General features: G+C 51.3%; 1 protein-coding gene and 1 long non-coding RNA gene across 6 annotated transcripts in view; one reads left to right on the top strand and one right to left on the bottom strand.

Moving 5' to 3' along the window:
• The window catches only part of GPM6B (glycoprotein M6B), a 79789-nt gene extending 61392 nt beyond the window's left edge, over nucleotides 1-18397 (top strand). For 3 of the 5 annotated variants that reach the window (XM_040468293.1, XM_040468290.1, XM_040468292.1), the window contains 6 exons: nucleotides 4097-4283; nucleotides 5831-5987; nucleotides 10580-10751; nucleotides 12519-12592; nucleotides 13452-13517; nucleotides 16257-18397. In XM_040468293.1, the coding sequence (XP_040324227.1) occupies nucleotides 4097-4283; nucleotides 5831-5987; nucleotides 10580-10751; nucleotides 12519-12592; nucleotides 13452-13517; nucleotides 16257-16406 (806 nt within the window). In that variant the 3' untranslated portion in view covers nucleotides 16407-18397. Of the gene's footprint in view, nucleotides 1-4096; nucleotides 4284-5830; nucleotides 5988-10579; nucleotides 10752-12518; nucleotides 12593-13451; nucleotides 13518-14731; nucleotides 15303-16256 lie in introns of those variants that run through there. The other 2 variants (XM_040468291.1, XM_040468294.1) reach the window with 1 other exon arrangement.
• A 1198-nt stretch (nucleotides 18398-19595) lies between these two features.
• On the bottom strand, nucleotides 19596-21921 carry LOC121025657 (uncharacterized). Its single transcript, XR_005788117.1, has 3 exons — nucleotides 21517-21921; nucleotides 20130-20244; nucleotides 19596-19724 (listed from the first exon to the last, which is right to left on the bottom strand). It is a non-coding gene; the product is annotated as an uncharacterized LOC121025657 (long non-coding RNA).
• Between the last annotated feature and the right edge of the window lie 3036 nt (nucleotides 21922-24957).

The raw sequence follows: 24957 nt of genomic DNA, 5'->3' as shown, positions 1-24957 counted from the left end.
CCCCCCCCCCCCGTCTGCTCTCGTAGGACTTCTGGGTAAACCGTTGGGTGAATGTCGCTCTCCCCCCACCGACCGTGAGCTCCGTTACAGGGTGTGTCGTGCCCATCTTAGCCCACCAGCCCCGCGCTTGGGACGTTGGAGACACCTGGGGAGCATTGAATATTCACTCGTGGAATGAGATGGAACGAAGGAGTGGATGGGCCGCTCCCTCCTCCCAGTGCTGCCGTCCTCACCGGGAGCCCTTACTCCGCTTAACCGACAGCTTTGGTTAAACAAGGCCTTCGAGAGACCCCAGTAACGGAGATAAGAGCCGGGTTATGGGGGAAGAGTTTCTCTTTTTGGAGCGAGCCCTGGTTCTTTGGTTCTGCTGAGCATTTATTTTACCAATTGACTCGTAAGCCACGGGTGGTTCTGCGTAAGCCTGCCGTCTAGTACCTTGAAGACCGTTGTTTCATATCTTTTGTCCAGTTTTTTAATTGTTTCAGGCAGGAGAATAAATCAGCTCCCCGCTATGCCGTCTTGGCCAGAAGCCAGGAATCCTCTGGTGGAGGTGGGGAGACACAGTAAAGAGCTCGTGTGATTCTCGAGGGGTTCTCCGGTTGGAGCATACGTGACAATACCCCCAAAAGGCTTATTCAGCTCGGATCGCCGGGGCCACCCCCCGAGCTTCTGCTTCGGCCAAGCCCTTCTGGAAATGGTTAGTGAATGTCGCAAGCTTTGTAAGCCGCGCGCTCCCTGTCCGGGCTCCTCAGCCGTGCCATGGTGGGGCAGCAGTAGCCGCAGTCTGTCAACGGCTGGGTACGGCCGTGTTCCAATAAAACTTTATTTACAAAAACACAGGCTGTCGTCTGCCGACCCCCGGTCGAGGAGAACGCTGAGCCTTGCCTCTGGGGGTTAGGACGGGGGGACTGGCGCCTCCCTCCAGAGGGAAGGGAGAAGTCATTCTTTCCAGCACACCGCTAGTCCCTCGAGAGAGTCGGGCTGCTGAACTGCAAGATGGCAGCAACAGCATTAAAGCAAGCACGGGGCCCTGTGAGAGCACAGGTCGCATGCCTGTGAGGCTGGCCTGAGCACGTGTCGCCATCGTGACCGCCTCTGCCACAGCCATACCCGCCTGTGTTGCCGGTCAGAGATGCTGTTAACGTTTAGAAAAGACATTTAGAAAACGTATTCAGGTCGGTCTTGGTTTCTCTGGGGTAAGCGTGTGGGCATATGACCAGCCTGCCCGTGTTTGAAGATGCTAGCTTCTAGACTGACAGAGAAGGTACAGTGGGGGTGATCCATTTATAGAAGGTTGGATAGCCACCACACGTGCGAGTTGAGCGTGCAACTGACCAGCCAAGGGAGAATACACCCTTCATCCAGCCGTGTTGTTTCCTGTAAATTCTTCCCGTGGCGGATTCCACAAGCTTCTGCTCACATTGGCCAGCAGGGTCCCCGGGAGGTTCGTCTGTGTGTGTGCAACCACGATGCCCAACGTGGTGACTGCTGTTCCAAAGCTAGACCCACCGCACGGGGGTGTCTGGAGTATACCTTTGGGAGTAATTGAAGAAATAAGTCGTTCAGGCAGCCTTTCTCGTCACGCTTAGCATATCAAGATGGAGCCGTAGTGCCACTGGGCCTGTCTGCAGAATTCTGTCCCCTCCTGCTGTCCTCTCCCTGCTACCGCGGGGGGGGGGGGGGGGGCGCCATGGCTCTCCAGCAGTCTGACTCGCCGTCGTCACGCTGTGCTATGATAATCGCGTTCCTTGTGTGCCTGCAGCTTCGTGTGGTCCCCTTGAAGGCAAGGGGGACGTGCTATTTTGTATTTGTACCCGGGCCTTCCCAAAGTACCGACTTCGTGAAATCCAAAGTAGAACTCAGAACCCAGCTCGCCGTACAGAGAACAGAATACGTGGCAAGTGAAAACGGGTCTTCCAAAGCCGTGCTTTGTGATGAGAGAATGTTCTGTGGCTGTTGAGCATGTTTCATGTGGCTAGTACAACTGAGGAACTGGGGTTTTTTTTCTTTCTTTTTCTTTTTTTGGCTACTGTGCTGGACAGCACAGTCCCAAGGCCACACAGCTGTGTCCGGTGAGGAGTGGACACCACTCGTTAGCCAGGGAAGCTGCCATCGATCTTGTTCATCACACCCCCCAACGGGCTGAGGACGGGGGAGGCGGTGAGCGATAGCTATGACACACGGGTCTCCTTGCTCTTTACGTAACGGGCCACGAGGCTGAGATCATAGTTTGTCTTGCTTGGCTGGGTCTGGACACCGTTTGGGCCTCCAGTTGCCACCTTCTCCCCCCTCATTCCCCAGAAAGTTGTATGACCGACTAAGACGGAAGTCCGTTGCCCTTGGTCCCAAACCTCAAATGTCCAAAGCTCTCGAAGGTACCACCTTGCTAGTGAACTTGAACCGTATTGCGCGCTGGTCCCCATTGTACGTAGTCGCGCGATCCACTTCCGGGAGGTGGTTCTTCATCGCAACAGCCAGCCGTCCTTTGAAATAAAAGACAGCACCTTTGCTTATGAAGCCCTGACCTTTCTTCTTTTCCAGCAAACTGAAGAGAAATGTGGTAACGAGGGTTTATAGTCCCTTCTTGGAGTGGGCTTAGTTAGGCAAATGCTACTTTTTTTTTTTTTAATGCATATTTATCTCTTGAGAGAGAGAGCAAGCGGGGAAGGGGCAGAGAGAGGGGACAGAGGATCCCAAGTGGGCTCTGCGCTGATGGCACAGAGCCCGACGCGGGGCTCGAACCCACGAACCGCGAGATCATGGCCGGAGCCGAAGTCGGACGCTTGACCGACTGAGCCACCCCGGTGCCCCAGGCAAATGCTACTCTTGAATGAGATGCCCTCCCCAATGGCAAAGTCCATCTCCAGCGCTTTGTGCTGGGTCATTTCTTATCTACTATGAAGACCATTTCGGGGGGTCGGGAATACCTAGCTGGCTTAATGTGCTCACCTTGAATCAGTGAACCGCTCTTGATTGCTGTTAAACATCCTAATGCCGTCCGAGTTCGATCTCCCGGACAAGCCATTTACTTAAAACAGCGACGGGAGGTCAGGAGAGGTACCCCCATTACCCCGAGGCCAGCACTGCTTTAACCGAAACGTAAAGGTCTCCGAACTGAAAATGTCACCTGGTGCTGCCCCTTGGGAAGAGATTTCTGGACATCTCGAGTTGGTTTTTTTTGTTTTGTTGTTTTTTTTAATGAAGAAAAATCTTCTCAAGATGAACCATGAATTGTGGCTCTTTCTCCTTCATTTCACTTCATGGATGCTCATTTTGTCTTTTCTGTTTTTCCCTCTGTTCCTTTTCCTTCAAGTACTTAAATGTCACCCACCAGTTTTGGAGCTTACTCTGCACCACCTGCACTGGGGAAGGAGGCAGGTGGAAGCCGGGGAGGGTGGGAGGAGGAATGAAGTCTTTGTATTCGGAAGCTGAGGGCATTCGAGAGTGACACAAACGAAACCGGAGCGGACCCACTCGCGTGGACATGGGTGACTTTGTACTTGTAGGGCCCCCAAACCCCCATGGCCTTTCCACAATGACCACGTTGACCCTTTTCTGAACGCAGCAACAGTGTGATTTACTGTATCTGCTTCTTCTGGTCGCCCAGGAGGTCAAAGGCTGGGAGAAAGCCATTGGCTGCTACGGCAATAGAGGTACTCGAAACCCCCCGAGGTTGAGGTTGGGGGGGGGGGGGTGGCACTATTGATTCTTCGTGAAACTCGAGCTTCACTGCCGTCCTCTCTTTTGACCTCCTCAGTGGAGTGCGTGCCCCTCAGCGTCCCTGGAGCAGCCGCCTGCCTGCCCTGCCCGCCCCAGGTCAACGAGGAAGGTCTAGAATCGGGAGTTACTCCAGAACGTTTGTCGGTTGGTCGCTCTGTGCTCACCCTGAGCAGATTAAGCTACGTTCCCTCTCGGAGCCCCAGGGTGCTCAGCACAGAGCGGGGCACGACCCCGCTGGCCCTTGGCCCGTTGAGCTGTTAGGCACAGAGCATGCGAGGGGAGACGGGCACGGTAGCGCGTCTCTGCGGAGGTGCGGTAGCGATGAAGACCGAGGCGTCGTGCCGTAACCGCTGCGTTTTCTCTCCTTTGGGTCCAGGCTGCTTTGAATGCTGCATCAAGTGTCTGGGAGGAGTCCCCTACGCCTCTCTGGTGGCCACCATCCTCTGCTTCTCTGGGGTCGCCCTGTTCTGTGGCTGTGGGCACGTGGCCCTCGCGGGCACCGTGGCGATTCTCGAGCAACACTTCTCCACCAACACCAGCGACCATGCCTTGCTGAGCGAGGTGTAAGTACCCGCTTCCCCTTGGCGACGGATTTCAAAGGCAACTACCCCGCGATGGTTTCGAAACGACCAGTGAGCTCTCCTGGCAGGAAACGGATGCTTTCCTTCAAGCTTCCTTGCAGGCAGATGGAAAAAAAGCGCACGAGAGGAGGAAAAAAGGAAAGGGCCAAGTAGGCAGTGAGCGTTTGGCCCCAGGGGCGTCCGGGGACTGCAAGGGGGCCACACAGGACTCCACACACACACACACACACACACACACACACACACAAGCCGTGCACGTGGTGGGGCTGTGGCAAGGTGGTCACGCCAGAGACCGTCTCCCTGGCTCCTAAGTAGCGATGCCGTCCGGGGTCCTTGCGGGAAAGGACCGTCCCCGAGTGCGAGGGACCCTGTTGACTTGCCCCAACTCTCAGCGTGCAGGGGCAGTGTTCTTCCTCCTCCAGGAGAACGAATCCCAGAGCATCCTCTGATGCAGAAAAGGGGACGTTTCAGGGCTTTAGCCCCAAGTCTCTGGCTGCCCATTCTGGAATTTTCAGTGGAGGCCCAGCAGCCCCCTGCAGAGACTCTCCTTCTCTCCATTTCCTTCAGTGCGGTCTTGCTCCTTCCTTGACTGCCAAAGTCTCACCGCACGTTTAGGCGTCTTGTGACCATAAGCAGCTTCTCTCCCAGCTGCAAAAGGCAGGAAGTTTTATTGAACAATAATGGAATGATGTTGGAAGAGTCCTTAGGGAATTTTCTTCTCTGTCTTTTGTTTTGTTCCGTGTTCGCAAATGACATCCACGGGAATGCGTGGGGGTGGGGGAGGTGGCAAGGACCCCCATCCAGGACAAGGCGCTCCCTGAGTGTCAGCTGTGTGCAAGGAAGTCCAAGAAATACCTACCAAAACTGATTCCGGGAGCCGTATACCGATCTAACCAGCTAGTGATCCCAGTCGACGGCTCTTAAACTCCCAAGAAGCATCAGAAAACCCCCATGCCCACGCTTCCACGTGTGATAAGAAGATGAGTGCACAACTTCCTCCCTAAACAAGCCCCTGAGCGCTTCTCTAGGGGCTCGTGAGAGTAACGTTACGCACTAGGCCTGGTTGGGAGGTGTTTTGCTATGGCGGAAAGAACGTGCGGTCCTTAGAGCAGAGTTCAGAGACTGGCTCTGCCCCTCCCCGCGTGTCCTTGGATGAGTCACGTCACTTCGCAGTCGATGCCTGTGTGTCCTTATGCGCCCAATGAGGATTCTGATCCTCACGGCACAGGAATTGGGGCATATTAAAAGATGACAGCTGGGCCTCCGCCCTTGACCAGGCAGACTTCTCCCTTGCCTGGAGAGGTTGTCCATCTGACCCTTGGGCCCACCTTGGGAGAGAGGCCCGGGTTGCTGCGGCGTGGGCAGGGAGGCCAGCCTGGAATGCCGCATGAGCCCACGGCAGCCGTCGCTGGGATGGGAGGGGTCGCGGGACCTGACCACCGTCGTGGTCGCCCCCCGGTGGCACAAAACGTCTTGCCCTCGCCCCGTGGTCCACTTCCCTTTTCTGGATCTCGCCTTCCTTTCCGCAGAATACAACTGGTGCAGTATGTCATCTACGGGATCGCGTCCTTCTTCTTCTTGTATGGGATCATTCTGCTGGCAGAAGGCTTCTACACCACCAGCGCCGTGAAGGAGCTGCACGGCGAATTTAAGACAACCGCCTGCGGCCGCTGCATCAGTGGGATGGTGAGTACGAGCCTCTGGCTCGCATGTGACCCACAAGCAGGGCCACGCCCCTGTGCCGCCCTTTGAATTTGGTCAAAGCTATGAGCCGATGGCGGGTGGACGGAGCGTCCGCGGCGCGGATGTTGTTCGTACATTCGAGAGTTGCAGAGACGGAACCATTTCCAACATCTCATTCTTGCTGATGATTAACGCCTGCTGCCGCAGCACCAAGCATCTCCCTTATGAATATACAGGCCGTCAGGGCCCTGGTGGTTTTTTCAGATAGAAAGTTCTCGCTGTGAAAGGAGGGAACTGCCACGTTGTCTCCGCGCCCCCTTGCGTCTGTCTTGGAACACGGACCGTGGCCCTAAAGACCGTGTGCCGGGATAAACTGTCGCGATTCCTTGGAAGTCCCAGGCACTTCTCCTCCCAAGCACCTGGCGGGGTATTTGCTAGTCACAGGCTCTTGTCCTCAAGAAGCTCGCAGCAAACGCCAGCCCGTGGGGCCAATCTGGCCTGCCATCTGTTTTCGTGCAGCCCACGAGCTAAGAATGGCTATGTGTCCTTAACTTGGTGGGGGAAATTATCCATGGAAATGGTGTCAGATTCACGTTTTGGTGAGCGTCGTATGATGGGCACCCGGCCACGGCCACGCCGTCGGTGGCTGCTTTCACGCTCTCCCAGCAGAGCTCCAGAGTTGAGACCGAGCCGGTATGTGGCCCTCGGGGCCTAAACTGTCCCCCGTCCGGCCTCTTGCCGGCGTTTGCCGACCTCTGGTCTCGAGGAGGACAGAGCTTAAGAGCTCGTTAAAAGACAGGCTTACAAAGGGCCGCGTCACCAAAGGAAACTCAGTGGTGGGCAGAGAGGCCGGGAAGGAAGAGGCACGTATGGAGTCGGACGTGGGGCACGTTGAGTTCGTAAATGGTGCGTTCACATCAAGCATCTCCCTGGAGTCTGGGCGCTGACGGAACTTTCTGGTCTCGCCGAAGAAAGGACGTACGGTCTGGCTTCAAATGCCAGGGGGGGCCCAACAGTCAGAAAAACCCTCCTTCCTCCTCGTAGGACCACAGCTTGTAGCGTATTTCCCCGTGAGCAGGTGTGTGCCCTGTGGCACGGTGCGGAGGCCCCGTCTTACCCTGGGTGGCCATGGCCACTGCTCATCCCAGGAGCGACCTTGGTCCTAAGGAAACTACTGAGATGCACCGTCCCTGCTGCTTCCCTGTCTGGCCCTTGGTTCCTGGCAAGTTTCAGAGTCCTTTGCCAAACAGGCCAGGGACAGAAATCCAGACAGGAGCACAAGGCAGTGGGGCACCGATGCTGCCCGCACAGTAAGGGAGTGGGAGGGGGGGCTCTGTGGCCAGCTCAGGTGGGGGGATTGGGAACCAGCAGGGGCAGGGCCGAGGCCCAGAAAAGAGCGGGGTGCCAGGAGTGTGCCCCTGCCGGACCAGACCAGATCGGAAAGGCCCAGAGTGTCTGGCTACGAACAAAGGTGACAAAGAGGGGCGGGGAGTGGGAGACTCCCACTCAGGAAGGAGAGCATGGCGGATGGCAGGGAGGGAGAGCGAGAGGCCAGTGTGAGGCTGTGACGAGCGGTGGGGATCCCAGCTAGGCTCCGGGGACAGGGGACACATTCGGAGTGGGGGGCAGGCCAAACGCTAGGGTTGGTGTGTGGGACTAAGCGTGACAGGAGGGAATGAGCGCCAGGTCTCTGGCCTGGCGGCCCGTCGAGGAGGCTGCTTGTTCTTTCGGTGTCAGACCGTTGCTGGTGTCCACGGGCAGTCACCTAGTGTGTCACCGAGGAACTTGGGCTGGGGTTTCTGGGAACACGGGGGCTGACGCTGACAGACTTGTGGCAGGCACGGACAAAGTGACACTGAGGTTTTAGGGGAAAAGATCCCTGGGGCACAGCCCGGTCTACCGGGAAGACCGAAGCGAAGGAGGCACTACCGCCAGGGAGGTAAGGAATGTCATGGGGCTCAAGGAGGTGGCCAAGGAGACCCCTCCCCCCCCCGCCAAGGGTGCAGCTTGTTAAAACCTTAGGCCCAACCTCCGAGTCACTCTCGCTATGCTCCTGTGCTCGGGGCCCACGGCCTATGGCAAGTGGCACCTGCGGCTGGCATCTCTCACCCGGTGAGCTCTGGAAGTTTCTGAGGCAGCCCCTCTGGTTCTGCCCCGGCCTGTGCTGCATCAGGGGCCCGGCCGGTCCCTAATTCCCGCAGCACGACTGAGACCGGGCCGTCACTGTCACGGTCTCGGGGCAGGGCTGCCAGAGGCGATACCAGTGTGGACACGGGTCCTGCGGGAGTCCGAGCCCTGTCTGTGCCCCTTTACTCTTTCCGAAGTCTGATGCTTAAGTGACTGAGCCACCCGGGCGCCCCTCAGGGTGGCTGTTTCACGTTAGGTTCACAGAACAAGGGCCTACATGACTTGTGGGGGTTTTATTTTTTTTAGAGAGCACAGAGCAGGAGGCCGAGGGGCGGAGGGGTAGAGGGGGAGAATCCCAAGCAGGCTCCACTCTCAGTGCCGAGCCCGATGGGCTCAATGTCACAACCCTGGGATCGTGACCTGAGCCACACTCAAGAGGAGGTTGCTCAACTGACTGAACCACGCGGGTGCCCTGAGAGTAAATGGATTTACAACTCACAGGGGAAGTTCTGTCTCGGTAAACCTGTTATTTAAAAATAGTAATAGTAGGTGAGTGCTATACAAGTCAGGGGAACGGTTACTTTGGGGAAGGAAATGGTTTTAGAAAAAAGACCGTCAGGAGCCTAGAGGAAAAAGCAACAGAAAAGTGGGGGACTTTGGTCAGCTGCCCCCTCACTTCTGTCCCTCAAGTTTCAGAAATAAAGGGGTGCAGTCTCTGCCGGGACCTAGGGCACATCTGGCTGATGGACACATTGGGGTCTGAGTGCTCCCGAAGTCCTTACATGGGGTGGCCCGTGGGCTCGGGGCTCAAACGCCTTGCCAGCCTATCGAAGACCAAGACCTCGGCCAGGGTCAACGGGCTGGAATCCCTGAAAGAGCTCAGATGATGGTTAGCACTCAAGTATAAGTTTATTGAGGTATGTACCTTTTCCAGGCATCATGCTGTTTGTTGCACACTCCGCAGCCTACAGTGTGACTTTTATATGCGCTGGGGAGCCAGAAAATTAATTTGACTCGCTTGATTGTGATGTTCGCTGGATGGTGGTGGTCGGGCGCCGTAACCACAGGACCGCGGGGGTCTGACTGTACATTCAAGCAGATCATGGAACGGCCCTGCCTTGGGGCATGTCAAGAAGTCGGCGGTGACGGGGAGGCCTGATGACAGCGGGAGCCAACATGGCGGGTCAGGTGCAGAAGCTCAATGTGCTCCACCCACCTGGAAGCCGGGGCCTGCAAAGCTGCCCTTGGTTCCCTAGAAGGCCTGGGGCCCTGAGAAAGCGACTCTGCCTGCTTCAGGCCGCCATGACGGGAACGGGCCGCGAGGGGGCGCTGGCCCCCGGGCCCTGGCCTACCTTTTGGAGTCCAGACCACAGCTGAAAAGCTAACCAAGCCGGGAACCCCCAGCCCTTTTACAAGTCTCTGTGGTGTTACTAGAAAGAAAGTATTCTTGGGAAGGGTAAGAAAAGGAAGCCTGGTCGGGAGTAGCCCATCCGGGAGCACTGAAACTGCTGATATCGGCTTCTTTGGATCGCTTTAGAAATGCAAATGTTCCTGACGGTAGAAACGCCCTTGCCGAAGAGTGACTTATTTCTGCAGTTTCAGGGGCTTGGGACCAGGAGGAGCTGGCCCCCCAGGCTGATCGGGGCTCAGCCAGCTCTATTCCTGCAGTATGCAAAGTCGAGGGAAGCTTCGGGTCTTCAGCATCGGCTTAAAAAAATAAAAGCCAAATTAGAATTCCAAACCGTTGCCCACGAGCTCCGTGGGTGCGCATTCTGAAAATGTGAATACCGGGACATGACGTTTTTGGAACAGCCTTTCAAAGTTCTCTGAAAACTGGTAGTCAAGGCAGGTTAGGAAGGAAAGTAGAGGGAAATGAGAATTTTATCTTCTACTGTGCATGAAGTTTGTGTTCAAGGCTATTTTAAAGGTTCAAACACTTCACGCTTTTAGTGAATTCGCAGGATCTTGAACCTAGCACGCTTCCTTTTGAGAAAGGGCTTCCTGGAGCTGTAGCACTGGTGAGTGACTGCCCATATGTTGTGTGAAATAAAGGCAGTTTTTGAGAAACTGCTAGCTTAGAATTCAGTGGCCTGCCCAAGCCTCCACCGCTCTTCCATGGTAAGTGTGGAACCGATACGTAGGGATGGCCTCGGACCTGGTGCTCGGATTGGCTCTGGAATCTGGGACAAGGGAGATCACCTCCTGGCGTCTCACGTCCTCGTTAGGGAAGCGAGGGCCCTGAACAGTCGTGGTGGTGGTGGCTTTGGGCAGTAACATTCTCCGTCCTCTAGCTCTGGAGAGCGTGCCCACCCCGCCCCCTCACTTTGCCTTGTCGTTCCGGGGGCCCAGGCACTGCCGGGAATGCAGCCCACAGGTCCGGTATCCGGCCCCAGCTACGAGAGCATTCCTCCCGGGGCCTGCACGCTGCCTGGGTCACTGATGATTCTTTCTCCTTCTCCTCGGTTCAGTTCGTTTTCCTCACCTACGTGCTGGGAGTGGCCTGGCTCGGCGTGTTTGGTTTCTCTGCGGTGCCCGTGTTTATGTTCTACAACATATGGTCAACTTGCGAAGTCATCAGGTCACCCCAGACCAACGGCACGGCCGGCGTGGAGCAGATCTGCGTCGATATCCGGCAATACGGTACTTCCTTCTAACGCCCAAGACCACCCTTTCTCCTCTTGTGCGTAGGCCTGGACCTTAATTGTTATAGGGCCGTCTTTTTAATCATCGTGATCGGTTTCATTTACTCTTCTCCTCATATAACCTGGGCTCTGTTTTCTGGAGGGAAACCTCACTGAGGCTCTTAGTTGTAGTTCAAATTTTGGTTATGTGGCGACAGCACCTTTTCCAACTGCTTTATAAAGGAGCTGTGTGTTATGATCAGAAAACACTCCTGGATCTCAAAAGGCTACAGACTTGTTTTTCAAGTTGTTTCCCGTTTTGTACCGCTCCCCTTTCCATCCAAAATATTGCATACACACTGCAGTCCAATTAATTGCTGTGGCCCACTCTTCAGATCCGGGCTTCTAAAGACGACTAACCTTTATCTGCACTGGAAAACAACATAAAATCCAGACGTACTTTAAAGTCACCAGACTGAACTCTGTCAAAGCCGGTGGTTGGAAGCCCCTCGAAGCCTATTTTCTAATGAATGGGATCCTCCCAGCAGGCAGCTAAGGCTGGGTCATTTTGCCAAGCCCCAGAAGGCGCCCTTGCCCCTCCTGTCAATGAAATTGAGAGGCGGCCTCCTAAGTAAGGAGTTTAATTAGTGCTTCTTAGCCGAGATGGTAGGAAATCCTGTTCTTGGCAGAAACTGCGAGATAGGGGGGGAGAAAGAACTTTTCATTAAAACTGCAGTGAAGATTGCCGGGGAGAGAGGACCATTTCATTTGTGCTACTTGTTTTTCCCATGGGGCCGGGCTTCAACATCTTTCCTTCCAACATAATCAGAAGCTTGCCCAGCACTGCCCACTGCACTACTCTCTTCTCACAAGGACCAAGGTTCCACACCACACTGGTCTTGCTGAGGGTTTGAAAACAGAGTGTAAAGAGGATTTGTAAATAGAGGTCTATCATTGCCTTCGTAAATACTTTCCCTCAAACTTTTTGGCCCTCAGTGATCATATTTTTCAGTGTTCTGTATATGAAAGCACTGTGGAGACTTGTCTTTTCCCCTTCCCCTGAAGTATGAAGACTGATTCGTGGCCCATGGCAAGAAGGGAAGAAATAAGCAACTTTTTAAAAAAATCCTTCCTTCCTGGGAGAAGACGAGTAACGTTCCTATTTAAAAGCATGTGCTTACTACGTGACAGCGAACAGAACAGTAACCCAAGGGGCCGTGTCATGGCGGGGAAGGGTCAAGGTTATAGTGAGAGGCACACAGTAATTGGTGTAGACTCCACAGGGTGTCCCTTTCTTAAATTTCCAGTTGGATTTTCAATACCACTGTAAAATGCAATTGTAAAAGACCTACAAAATCCAAATTACATAACAAATAACTGCCTTGAAACTCGGTGTACCGACTCTCCGTTTCGGGACTTCAGTAACAAGTCCACGGACCAGGAAATGGTCCTCCAGCTGTTTAACTAGAGTTCATCCGTGGGTACTAGGGGCAAACAGCTTTGGAAATCAGGTTTTACAGATACCGGTGCAACTAAACAAAGCATAATTTGGAGGGAAAACCAATTCAGGCCTACTTGACTTTGCTCTGGTCCTCCTGTCCGAGGAGGACTTGCTATTGATTCTAAAAAGCCTGGTCTGCCGAGGGCAGACAGGGCAAGTGTCGATGAAGAACAGAGTGGATGATTACCTTGTAACTGGAACCCAAGGGGTGAGGACCATCGAGAGCCCGGGGCACTGCCGTGTGTGCTGATAATGACGAACGTTGTGTTGGGATTCACTTCACAGGTATCATCCCTTGGAATGCTTTCCCAGGAAAAATCTGTGGCTCTGCCCTGGAGAACATCTGCAACACCAATGAGGTAAACCCTTCTCCGGCAGGGGGCCTAGAGCAGTCACCTGGCAAAGCAGGCTGAGGAAAGGGCTCTTGGCCGTAGACAAAGCAAGAGCCAGTGCAAATGCTAGGAAGGAGAGCTTTTTGTAGACGGCCTTGTACGTAATCACCAGCACTCGGCCATTTGTGACCTAGAAAACGCTAAGGATCCTCACGTAGTGGGCTGGACCATGGGAAATGGACCGAGAGCTCTCTCTTTGGGTGAGAATTTGAATCCTGCACATCTGGAAATACATGCCACAGCCTTCTTTCACCTTCACTTGGTTTTTCAAAGTAGGACATTTATCACAGAACAAATGCCAATTAATTTCCACCGAAAAGATTCCCTTGAACGTGTATCTAAGCCCAATTTCTATCAATCTAGTCACAGTTCATCTCTCGTTCAGCCTTAACTGGCAGTAAATAAATCCTAACCCGCTTTGGTTTAAAAGCAGACCTCAGAATATTCTTTAGGCATCGGTTTATAACTGTCTATAAAAGAACACTCTTAAATGCACGAGTGGGAGCTTGCATATTTAAGAGACTCCTAGCATCAGCCCCTGCCTCCATCGTTAGCCAGTATGTAAGGTCCACACTGGCTCCGAGCAGGGGTTCTTAAACATGGCAATTCCACTCCCGGTGGAGGCCCAGCTACTGAGGTTAGACTAGTGGAGGGCACGGCCTGCACAGCAGTTTCTGAAGCTTCCCGCGTGGTGGCGCGGCCGGGCTATGACCCAGACCCGTGCACGCTGGCACGGAGCCTGGCCACCGCCCATGGAGGAGAACGAACGGGCAGAGGCCCCGTCCTTCCACATACAGTGCTCACACGGTGCCCTGTTCTTTTCTAGTTCTACGTGTCCTATCACCTGTTCATTGTGGCCTGCGCCGGAGCCGGTGCCACCGTCATCGCCCTGGTGAGTATCAGGCCCCCGGCTGGCCTAGTCTAGCTCCTGGCTTTCCCTTCTGACAGACAACTCGGGGACGCGGCACTGCTGGCGGGTAGTGGAATTTGGATTCTGTGGGGACAAGGCACCTGGGCTGGCCTAGCACGTGCTTGCACGTGAGGCATTTACTGATTAACCTTTCCCGGCAAAGAAATTTCCAGCCGGAAATGCGTATATATACGCATAGATGCATGTACTGAGGTTCTTGTCAAGTCTCCTTATCACTGAGCCCCTGTTCTGCGAGGAGACCGGGGGTTCGCTTTCGGCCAGCTGATGAACACATGACCTTGTTTTAGGAGTTTCTGTTTAAAGACAGTTATTTGGTATATACTGATTATCACTGAGCCGCAGTACAACTCCTCCCTGACCGAAGCTCGGGTGGCACCTCGGGGCCCTCTTGCTGGCTCGAGACTTTCGAGAACACCTCATTCGGCACGACGGTTAGGAAACAGGTGCACAGCAAAATCACAAAAAGCCAAAAAAAAACCCGGCACGAACTCGCCCGCAGAAAGGACACTAGTGTACGGTCCGAACCAGGAAAGCACGCAGCGTGGTGCCTCGGTCGACGACAGTCGGGAGACCCCTTCGTCATCCCGGTGCGGCCTGCCCACCGGTGCCTGTGAAAGTGCCCCGAGCAGTGATTTGGGGGGTTACAGAGTCACGTTAGCATGGGAGGAGAGTTGCAGATAGGGACCCTGCAAATCTTGTGGGGGCGCCAGCTTACTGCGTGTTTGCGTGTACGTACGCACATCCGGGTGTAATGCCCGAGGGCCTGCTTTGTGATTTCAAGAAATCTAAGATGCGGGGAGCAGGAAGGAAACGTCACATGCTCTTTAGAGCCCCTGAAAACTCAGAAGGGCCTGTTAAAATCACGCTGGCCACCTGTTCTCTTGCAGAGACACAGGCACAAAGAGGACTAAGTGGCGTGGAGGAGGCAGGGTGGGGGGAGATGAGGGGAAACAGGGCCTTTAGCTTCCAGCGGCAGGCTGCGGACCCAGCCAAGTCTTCCTAACAAAGGTACTGAGGGCGGAGGTGAGGACCAGTGGTGCGTACGAGAAGGGCGGGGGGGGGGGGGGGTTGGCACGTAGGAAAAGCTGTGTGGTGACAAAGAAAGCCCCGGGGCCGGAGCGGGCACCGGCCCTGACCACCTGTATCTCACTGTCCTGTTTGTTCTCTCCCACCAGCTGATCTACATGATGGCTACTACATATAACTATGCTGTTTTGAAGTTTAAGAGTCGGGAAGACTGCTGCACTAAATTCTAAATTGCCTAAGTCCAACAAGGAGCTTTAGACAGCTCTGCGCGGTAGCCTGAAAGATCACTGACCCCACCCCCTCCCCCCCCAGATGAAAGCAGAGTCAGATGCTACCGTTTTGCTACAGTCATTTGTACATAGCTTTAGTCGACTCACTTTGCCTTGTAGATTAATAACATGCCTCACCCTAAGTGAATTACAAACCATGAGATCTGGCTTATTTCCACGGTGTGAAAAGGATTCAGTGATTTACTGGCATTGGGTGAGCATCCGGTAAAAAAAAAAAAAAAAAAGAATTTTCTTGACCTTTGAGGGGTTCTCTAAGTGAAGTATTAACACTCTGTAATACCTGCATTTTCCGTTATTTTTGCTTGCTTGATAACCAACAGGAGTGCTCCACAGGAGATGGAAGACAGATCCGTTCTGATCTGCGTTTTGTTGTGTTAGACTCTGGAAAAAAAAAAAGGACCTATTGTAAAGTTGATTACAAAATTTTTTGCTGATTCCCCGGTTCACTGCCCCATACGTGCCCCTCAAGTAAGTCAGCTAGAGGTTTCAACCGGGGGGGAGGGTTCTTCTTTCCGCACACCACAGCCCTCCCTTGCCGAGGCGCAGGATGGGTAACCTTGCCCCTGTGTTTTGGCGAGCAGTGACCGACTCCTCGTAGCCCGCTCTCAACCCGCACGTAAGATTTTAACGGCAAGAGCAATCGTGCCTGCCGTCGGAAAGCCTCCGCTACGTTGAACAGGAGAGAGGAGGAACTCGAGGTGTAGATTTTGCAGGGAAGACCAGGAAAGTAGGTGGGAAAGAAGTGTTTGCTACATGAAGTGTCAAGGATGAGGATTCTTCCATTCTGTGACAGGCAGGAAGGGCCGTGACCCAACGGAAGAGGTAGCTTCCCGGCTCAAAACGTGTTAACACGGACCGCATGCTTGTTTGCGTCTAGTTCCTAATTCTATTGGTTTTGACATTCGCGTAAGTTTTCCGTGTTACGTGTGTAGTTTCGCATCTACTCAAAATACACATCGTTCACTTTTAGGCCTCTGGGGAACTGGTTTATTAGCCACCGACAAGCTAGAACCTTGCACTACACTTATTTCCAACTCCGCACACGCCGTGTCTGAACGTCTGCGCGAGTTTTTAAAATGGCTCCCGGGCCGGCGGGGGGGGGAGGGGCGGCCCCCCCCTCCTGCTTCCTGTTTGCTTTTTCTTAACAGCAACTTGGGCCATGTTTTCCAGTTCATCACGTTGGTATACTAACTCTCCTTCCGCCTCTTACTCGTAAGCGTCCTCGTGGAGCTCGCTGCCGGGCTCCGACGGCTCTGCTCGCACCACGAGTATTAATGCAGAATAACCCTCTCCCTTTTTACAGTCGGGAGCGTCTAACCTGCCTCGCAGCTCGCTTTGCCTTCTGCCATGCTCACTAGCCATCATGCGCACCCTTCTCTTCCAGATCCACTTCCTCATGATACTGTCTTCTAACTGGGCTTACTTAAAGGACGCCAGCAAAATGCAGGCTTGCCAGGATATCAAAGCAAAGGAAGAGCAGGAGCTGCAGGATATCCAGTCTCGGTCCAAAGAACAACTCAATTCTTACACATAAACGTTTGCCAGAGCATTACCGCCGCCGAAGTGACAGTTCTGACAAATCCACAGACAGCTGCTCTGCCGTCCAGATGTGTCCCCCCACCCCCCCTTACCCCCCACCAAACTAATGTAGAGGTACAAACACTTCACTGTCTGTCTCGAGCTGCTGGGAGGGATTTCTAGGAACACCTGCCAGGAGGCCAGTCTTTTTCTTTAGCGCAGATACCGGAGGCTTCACGTTAGCCATTTTAAAAGGCAACACTTGGACAAAACGATGGCTCAGCTTTCTGAGATAGGTGGCCTGTTCCCACTTAGCCGTAGAGCAAGCCTCCCGCGAGAGAGAGGCCACGGGCATGTGGCATACTGCTGGAGCGGGACCGCCGATGGGCCGGCACGAAGCAGTGTGACCGTAAATTCTCATGTGCCCTCTGTCCGCGGGGCTTACCTGGGTAGGGAATAGAGTACCATTTCTGACAGCTGACATTTATTAAACTTGGGTTCCGAGATCATGTGAGTCTTAATGATTGAACTCTTTGTTTCAATTAGCTGCCGTCCCTACCCTTTAAGTCCAGGACCTGTTCCTCTCCCGATCCAGTCGGAAATCTATTTTTCAAGAACGCTGATAACTATAATTCGGCTACACCTACCCTTGAGGAAGCTGGATTGTGGCCCATCAATTCTATAATAGCTTTCCTCTAATCCAACGGCCCAGGTGGCGTTGTCGTTCCTGGGGAATAAATGTCAGCTCTGCCTTAATGAGTATCTGTTTTCAATTTCTAAGAACTTAATTTTACAACAGGAGACCCCAAATCCCTCATCGCCCTTGGTTCCACAAATGTTTTTCTGAATTAAGAAGTGTTACCTTATTAAAATGACCACCGTTCTAAACCATTTTTACGTGGTCTCAATAGCAAGTTTACAGTTTCATACCAACTATCTAAAACCGAATTACAAATAGACCACAGACCTCCTACTTTTCTAGACTTGAATACTTCAGTAGTTTAAATTAGGGTTGGTATTTAGTTCCTTTTTTAAATCTAAATCATTCCTGGAATAATAAAAGTTTGATGTTCAGCAAAAAAAAGAAAAAAAAAAAGAAAAAAAAATCCACCTTGAGTTTAAGCCATTTTCAAAAGAAACTTGCCTTCTAAATCATTCTGTTCCAGAACATTAAGTGATTAGAGGTATTGGGTATTAGTGATGGTAAACTTTGTGTTGCTCTTTATGAAATGATACATATAACCGTTGGGTGCATCCGTGCTTTTAAAAGGGGCTGCATAATATAGGATTAACTCTGTATATTCATGTTAAGAATTAACTTGTGGTTTGGCTGTTTCCTGGATTTTAAAACATACACGTGTGCAGAAATGTCTTAAGATGAAAGGAAGCATACCTTTGTCAAGATGCTATTAAAATTGAACATCAAGGATAAGATTTCATTTGGATTCTTTTTGTTGTTGTTGTTAATGCCTAAAAATGCCTATTTGGATCTTGACTTTTTTTTTCTTTAATTGGGAGAAGCTCTCTTCTGTGTAGAACAGTTGTTCCAGAATAGCTAGTTTTGTTTTCCTGTTGCATGACAGACTTCAATATTTTTTTTTTTTTTCCAGCAGTGGAGGTGCTGTTAGAGTCCAGTGTTCTAGAAGAGGCAGTGTCTAAAGCCTAATTTTACTTTTCTAATTCTGGTAGCTATTACCAAGAATTTTTGAAAGTTTTGTTTAAGTAGTCTAATATTTTTTATGTAAAGAGCATTAAATTTTGCTATGTATAAATTTTTGTAACCTAACAGTGAATCAATATTTTCTATCAGTGCCAAGGGCTTCCTGTAGTTCTATTCAAGTGTTACAATAAATATTTGTAGATAATAGTCAATACTTGTGTATGCTTATTTTAAATATCTATTTAGGTGGAAATAGTTGTGGATGTACTAAGAGTAATGCAATAAAAGTATAGCTTCACTCACTTGCCTTTTTACCATACATAAAATACTCTCTTTCTGTGTCTGCAGTACGGTGTCATTTTTAAACAGTACGCATCATCGACATTTCACGTGTGTATGGACATCACGTTTCTACGAAAATGCTACCGACAGCTCTAGAGTTCTGTGAAGTACAGATACTTCAACAAACGAAAGCAATTATAGGTATGGGGTTAACACAAAGCTCAGGTTTGGGGAAAGTAAGAACAAGGACCGTCCTTCCTAAGGGTCTGGGCACCCGTGGCTCCTGTACAAACCCAAAGTGTAAAAGTCTACTGAAAGAAGATGTATGCGGGAATGGCAAAAGATCTCGATCCGACAGGCACTCTCTAAGCAGGCAGTCAAATGAAAATCCCAAGTAACAAACTAAGCTCTGCTGCTGTAAACTACTTACCTGTTGGCACGAGTCTGCATTTGGATTTTCTTCACCTGACTTTTCTAAGCATCCGCTCTTGTCCCCTACTGAGACCTTGCCTTTCTAAATGAGGCGCCACCTCGGGATCATCACCCTTCCCTAGGCTCGGCAGGAGAACAATCAGGAGCCCAATGAGGATGCTCTTTGCCACACGCCCTAATACCTCCTGTGTCTGTGGCATTTTGTGCGATTGTTATAGGAGTCCCCTGAACAATTAGCTATGTATAAATCCGGTCTAGATAAGATCGCATGCAATCTTTTAGTCAATGACAGTACTCCTACCACAAAGTACTGGAACCTCTAGAAGGCAGAGGAGCGATTTTTCATTTCTCTAGTTTTACCTTGTGAACTTGACTTTTTAAGAGATGAAAATAAAGCCACGAGTCCATTAAAGAATGATAACTGGGGTGCCTTTAGCGTCCCACTCGATTTTGCCTCAGCTCCTGCTCTCACAGTTCATGAGTGAAGTCAGGTTTGGCAAAGTCCTTTTCCCCAACCGTGTCCTAGCCTTCCTCACTGTTTTGATAGGTGAACTTCACCTACCTGGGGAAGATGTGAACAGAGATGCATTCAGAGGTCCTTGTCCAGTGGGGGGGAGCAGGGAAGCCTACAGGGGAGTTCCCACATCGCACGGCATGCATCCAAAGCCATCTGAAAAGATGCGTTTCCCCTTTTGGGGCACCTGGGTGGCTCGGTCGGTTAAGCGTCCAACATCAGCTCAGGTCATGACCTCACGGTTGGTGGGTTGGAGCCCTGTGTCGGGCTCTGTGCGGACAGCTCAGAGCCCGGAGCCTGCTTCGGATTCTGTCTGTCCCTCTTTCTGCCCTTCCCCTGCTCACACTCTCTCAGAAAGTAAGTGTTAAAAATGACCTTAAAGTGACTTACCTGAGGGTTCAAATTAAGTTCCATCGATGCTTGGAGAGGTCCAAACAACACACAAACTGAAAATTTCAACAAAGAGAACATATTAAGAAGTATCCAATCACACTGAACATGATAACTGAAAAATTCAGTACAGGGGTTCAACAGCAGACTAGATCAAACAGAAGACAGGATCAACCAACTTGGAAGAGAGGCCAGTATAATTCCTCCTGCCAGAGAGCCAGGAAGCCTGACGGGTTCCAAAAAAATACCAATCTAAAGAAATGCACTCCGAGTCCTATTACAATTGAAGTGTCAAAATTTAAAGACAGAGTCTTAAAGCAGAAAAAGAAAACCTTGTAACGTACAGGGAAACCCCATAAGACTATCAGTGGGGTTTTCAGCAGAAATGCCGCAGGCCAGAAGGGAGAGGCAGGATACATTCAAATTGGTGAAGAAAAAAATAACTACCAAGAACACTATACCTGCAATGTTGTCCTTCCGAACTGAAGGAGACACCAAGAGAGTACCAGACAAGCAAGGGTTCAAGGAGTTCAGCACCACTAGACCAGCCTTCCATGATAAAGGGAGTTCCTCAGGCTGAAATGAAAACAGGCTAATTAGCAACAGGAAAACCTATCAAACTATAAAACTCATCGGTAAAGGTAAACATACAGTTAAATTCAGAATACTCTAATGTATGAGGTTGGGTAAATCACAACTCTAGGATGAATATTAAGAGACAAAAGTATTAAGAATAACTATATGATAATTTGCTAACGAGTATTAAGAACCCAAAATGGGGGACGGGGCACCCGGCTTGCTCAGTCAGTAGAACATCTCTTGACCTCATGATTGTGAATTTGAGTCCCATATTGGACGTGGAGGCTACTTTAAAAAAAATGGCAGGGGGAGAGTATAAATGCAGAGCATTGGTCTATGTTCAAAGTTAAGTTGTTAGGAGCTTAAAAAGACTGTTAAACATACATTTTATGTAAGCTCCTTGGTAACCACAAAGCAAAAACCTGTAGTAGATACACAGAAGATGAATCCTAAGCATACCACTACTCAAAATCATCAGGGACGCCTGCGTGGCTCAGGCGGTTGGACATCCGACTTTGGCTCAGGTCATGATCTCACCATTTGTGAGGTTGTGCCCCACGCCAGGCACTGTGCTGACAGCTCAGAGCCTGGAGCCTGCTTTGGGTTCTGTGTCTCCCTCTCTCTCTCTGCCTCTCCCCTGCTCATGCTCTGTGTCTCTTTCTCTCTCAGAAATAAACGTGTTTTAAAAATATAAACAGAAAACCACAAAACGGTGATGGGAATTTCATACCTATCAATAATTAAATGTAAATGGACTCAATTCTCCAATCAAGACAGTGGTCGAACGGACAAAAAAGCAAAAGCCATAGATATGCGGCCTACTTAACACTTTAGCTTTAAGGACACATTCCTGCAAAAGTGCAGGAATGGAAAAAGGTATTCTATGCAAATAGCCCAAAGCAGGGGTAGCTGTACACGTATCAACGTACACTGTAAGCCAAAAACTGTCACAGGAGACAAATTCGTCATGTAATCGTTAAAAAGTAAATTGATCCCAAAATAGAGCGTTTGTAAACATTGATACATTCAACGTCAGAGCACATAAACGTATCAAGCAAATATTAACAGAGCTCCAGGGAGAACTAGGCAGCGATACAGTCACAGCGGGGGACCTCAGTGCCCCGCTTTCAACAACGGAGAGATCATCCAGACAGAAAAGCAGTCAGGAGACACTGGACTTCTACAACACGCTGGACCAGATGGACTTCACAGACATTTACAGAACATTCCATCTGTTCATCTTAAAAATAAAACAGCAAGTTATTTTACCAGCAAAATTAGTTTGTTCAGGAATAGCAGAAGAATTGCGATTTGGCACCCCCAAACTACTGCGAACCATAGGCAGAGTCTGAAAAACAAAGGAGAGGAACATTACAGAGGGAAAAGGAGGTAGGGAGGAGGGGCCACTTTGAGCCACAGTCTCTTGGGGGAAAGCCAGAGTTCAGGACGGTGCCCGGTTTCGCACCTGCCAGGCGACTGGTGGGCAAGGAGAAAACCCTCCTCCTGCCGAGGCAGTAAAGGGAACTTGGGCCCACCTGGGAAGACGAAGGAAGCTGTGATAGAACGCTCATGTGTGAGAGCGTCCCTCTAGGCCTTCCTGACTCCATTCTAAATCAAGTTTCCCTTTGGGGTGCCTGGGTGGCTCTGTCGGTTAAGCCTCCAATTTCAGCTCAGGTCATGAGCTCAGTGGCTCCTGAGTTCAAGTCCCTGGTCGGCCTCTGTGCTGTCAGCTCAGAGCCTGGAGCCTGCTTTGGATTCTGGTCTCTCTGCCCCTACCCTGCTTGTGCACACTCTCTCTCGTAAATAAATACAAACATTAAAAAAAAAAAAAAATCAAGATCTTTCTCCAAAAGCGTTAAGTGATCAAGAGTTGAGTTCTCTGTATTTAGTAATTTTTGTCCCTTGGGACCTTACCTGGTTATCCTGTCCCAAATCAGAGGGAAAGTGCAGAGCAGTTAGAAACCACTTAAGGTCACGTTTGAGTGACAAGGTTAGGAGGGAGAACGCTCAGGCATTGCCCATCCCAAGTCTCTATCTGGAGATTAGCTCGGAGCACTGAGCCCGCGTTACCTTACCGGGTCCATCATTTCTACAAAGGTTTGACAGGCCACGGGTACGAAACTTGAATGATACGGAGCAGAACTGAACGTAGGAGGGCAATTCCAAACTGGATTATGGTTCTCAACCCTGACCCTAGGCCTGGAGGTAGCCAGCTGAACGAAGGACCACGCTGGCTTTGCACAATCCGATTTCTACCCCTCCAGAGGCATCGACCCCCGTGCAGCAGGCAGTATTTGCCACAAGCAGGTAACCGAGGCCTGTGCACCTGCCCCCACCTCCTTCAGCCCACGAGTCAAGTGGTCACTGTTGGGCGGCTCGCTGCTGTGGCCGCGGCGTGGACCAGCTCTCCCCGCGGAGGTCTACCTGCAGTCACGTGCGCCGCCTCCTGCAAGTCCCCGGCTCAGGTGGCCACGGAGGGTGGATGGGGAGGGACAACGGGAGGCCTGTGATTTATCATAGATGGTGACAGGGACCGTGAAAGCTCCCAATCAGCGCTGCCCTCCAGCTGTGTGAGCATTGCTAGGCCCGTGGCAACGCCGTCCACTGCAGACGGGAGGGAGAGTGATGCGGATTACGGAGGTCCTCGTCTAGGGTCTGCCTACTGACACATCCTTTCGCTGGGATTCCCCGAGTGAGCTTTCCGAGCGGGGAATCAGAGGAACCGGCCTGACATTCTGGGAGGTGCCATCTCGTCCTGAAAGGGGCTCTTCTGAAAGAGAGATTGAATTTAGGCAAGGAAAACAAAGTGGGGGGAGGGCGGGGGGGGCGCGCAAATGTCACACGATCGGCAAACGTGGAAGTGTTCGGCTGAACCGGTGTGGCCGTGGTTGGAGAAAGTTTGACACAAGGTATGAGAGCACCTAGCTGGAAACAGCCTCATCCGACAGGTAACCCCCATAGACCTGCAGGTACCGTCAACAGTGGCATCTGGGACTGAAGACACTCTGTGACAGGTAACACCAAGGGATCTCCAACATCGTGAGCCTATCGGAGTTTCGGGGCACATTCAACAGTCGGACAGGGAGGAACAAGAAGTGACAGCAAGAAAAAGGCGTACTGGCCTGGTCTAGCTGAAGTGGACAACGAAGGCAAAGGAGAGAATTAAATTCCCTGATAACGTGCAGCCCGCTGACGGATCCTTGGGGCAGGCAGAGTGGGACATTCTCCTCCAGGAACCCTGTATGGTCTTTAGGTCATTGCCTTGCTAGAGGCCAAACGACCCGAACAAGCTTGACAGGAGCCACGCCTCCAGCATCCTGTAAGGCTTCTTTAGCATATGAAAATCCTTTTGGGGAGCGCCTGGGGGGCTCAGTCCGTGAGGCAGTCCAACTCTTGATTTCAGCTCTGGTCATGATCTCATGGTTTGGGAGTTCGAGGCCTGGTAGGGGTCCAGGCTAACAGTGCAGAGCTGGCTTGAGAATCTGTCTCTCTGCCCCTCCGGCACATGCTGTCTTTCTCTCTCCCCACCCCCCACCCCCCTCCCCCCCATACACACTGCCACCCGCAACATAAACAAACTTACAAACAAATCCTTTTGGAAACTTCCCTTGTCCTTACCTCCCCCTGCACCAAAGTATATGATCACTCACTCCTCTCAACCCCAGGGCAGCTCTTTCCACCCACGGGGCCTGCCCCTGGCTTTAATAAAACCACCCCTTTGTACCGAAAATGTCTCAAGAATTCCTTCTTGGCTATTGGTTCCCAAACCCCATTTTGAACCACATCATGGTCGCCTTGGGAGAGCAGTCTCATTCGGCTTCATGTGTTTCAGCTTCTGGGAATCTTTGCTTTCAGGTCACCGGATGCTGTGCGTCCACTCAGGGTTTGGCACCTTCTTCCATGTGATACGTGGATCCAAGCGTATGTTCCTCGAAGTTAGGCAGCACGAACATCCGTCCATAGTCCCTGATAGGGCCTTTCCTTGGGGTTGCAGAGTCTCTCTGGAGAGTTCTTTCCCAATACACGAAATCTCTGGGCTGCACATTATGACGACGTGCACATCGTGCCAGGAGTACCCCGTGGAAGACTGTCCTACCAGAGTGGGATTATTCACAATGGGTTTGCTTGCGCTTTTGCAAAACTGAAGTATATCCCTTTTTATTAGCTGTGGATCAAAAGCAGCAGAGACTAGGTGCATTGGATATCCTCACACAAAAAGAACAGATTCTCACTGAACTTCCAAAAATATACTGTCAGGAAAAATGAGAATATTTAATAAGAGTTTCAGAATTCTGGAGGGTTCAGGTAGAGAAAAAAAATATCTAAATGCTTCAGTCATTGTTAACAAATTGTTTTAAGTTATAGAGAGCTTAAAAGGAGAGGGGGGGGGAAGAAAGGCGAGGGGCCTTTACATGAGGAAGACAAAGCATTAAAGCAATCAGTTTTCATTAGTTTTAGAAATTCTTACCCAGCTTGGTGTTATGATCTTCAAGGAATCAAATCCCTGTATTCTAGAGCACCTGGCAAATTCCTTTCTCATGAACCTCCTTGAAGATGAAGCACTCCTGTAGAAACATTCGTTGTAAAAGCATCAGAACAAAACAGTAACCGTCAATGACAACGGACTTGAAAATGGCCACAGTTAAAGACCTGATAAGAGTTCACACACACAGGGGCGCTTGGGGGCGCTCAGTCCCTTAAGTGTCAACT

This window comes from Herpailurus yagouaroundi, unplaced genomic scaffold (assembly GCF_014898765.1).
Source record: "Herpailurus yagouaroundi ecotype Mexico unplaced genomic scaffold, PumYag 67690, whole genome shotgun sequence".
NCBI classification, from domain to species: Eukaryota; Metazoa; Chordata; class Mammalia; order Carnivora; family Felidae; genus Herpailurus; species Herpailurus yagouaroundi.
The sequence above is the reverse complement of the archived record's forward strand: the minus strand, read 5'-3'. Positions and strand labels throughout refer to the sequence as shown.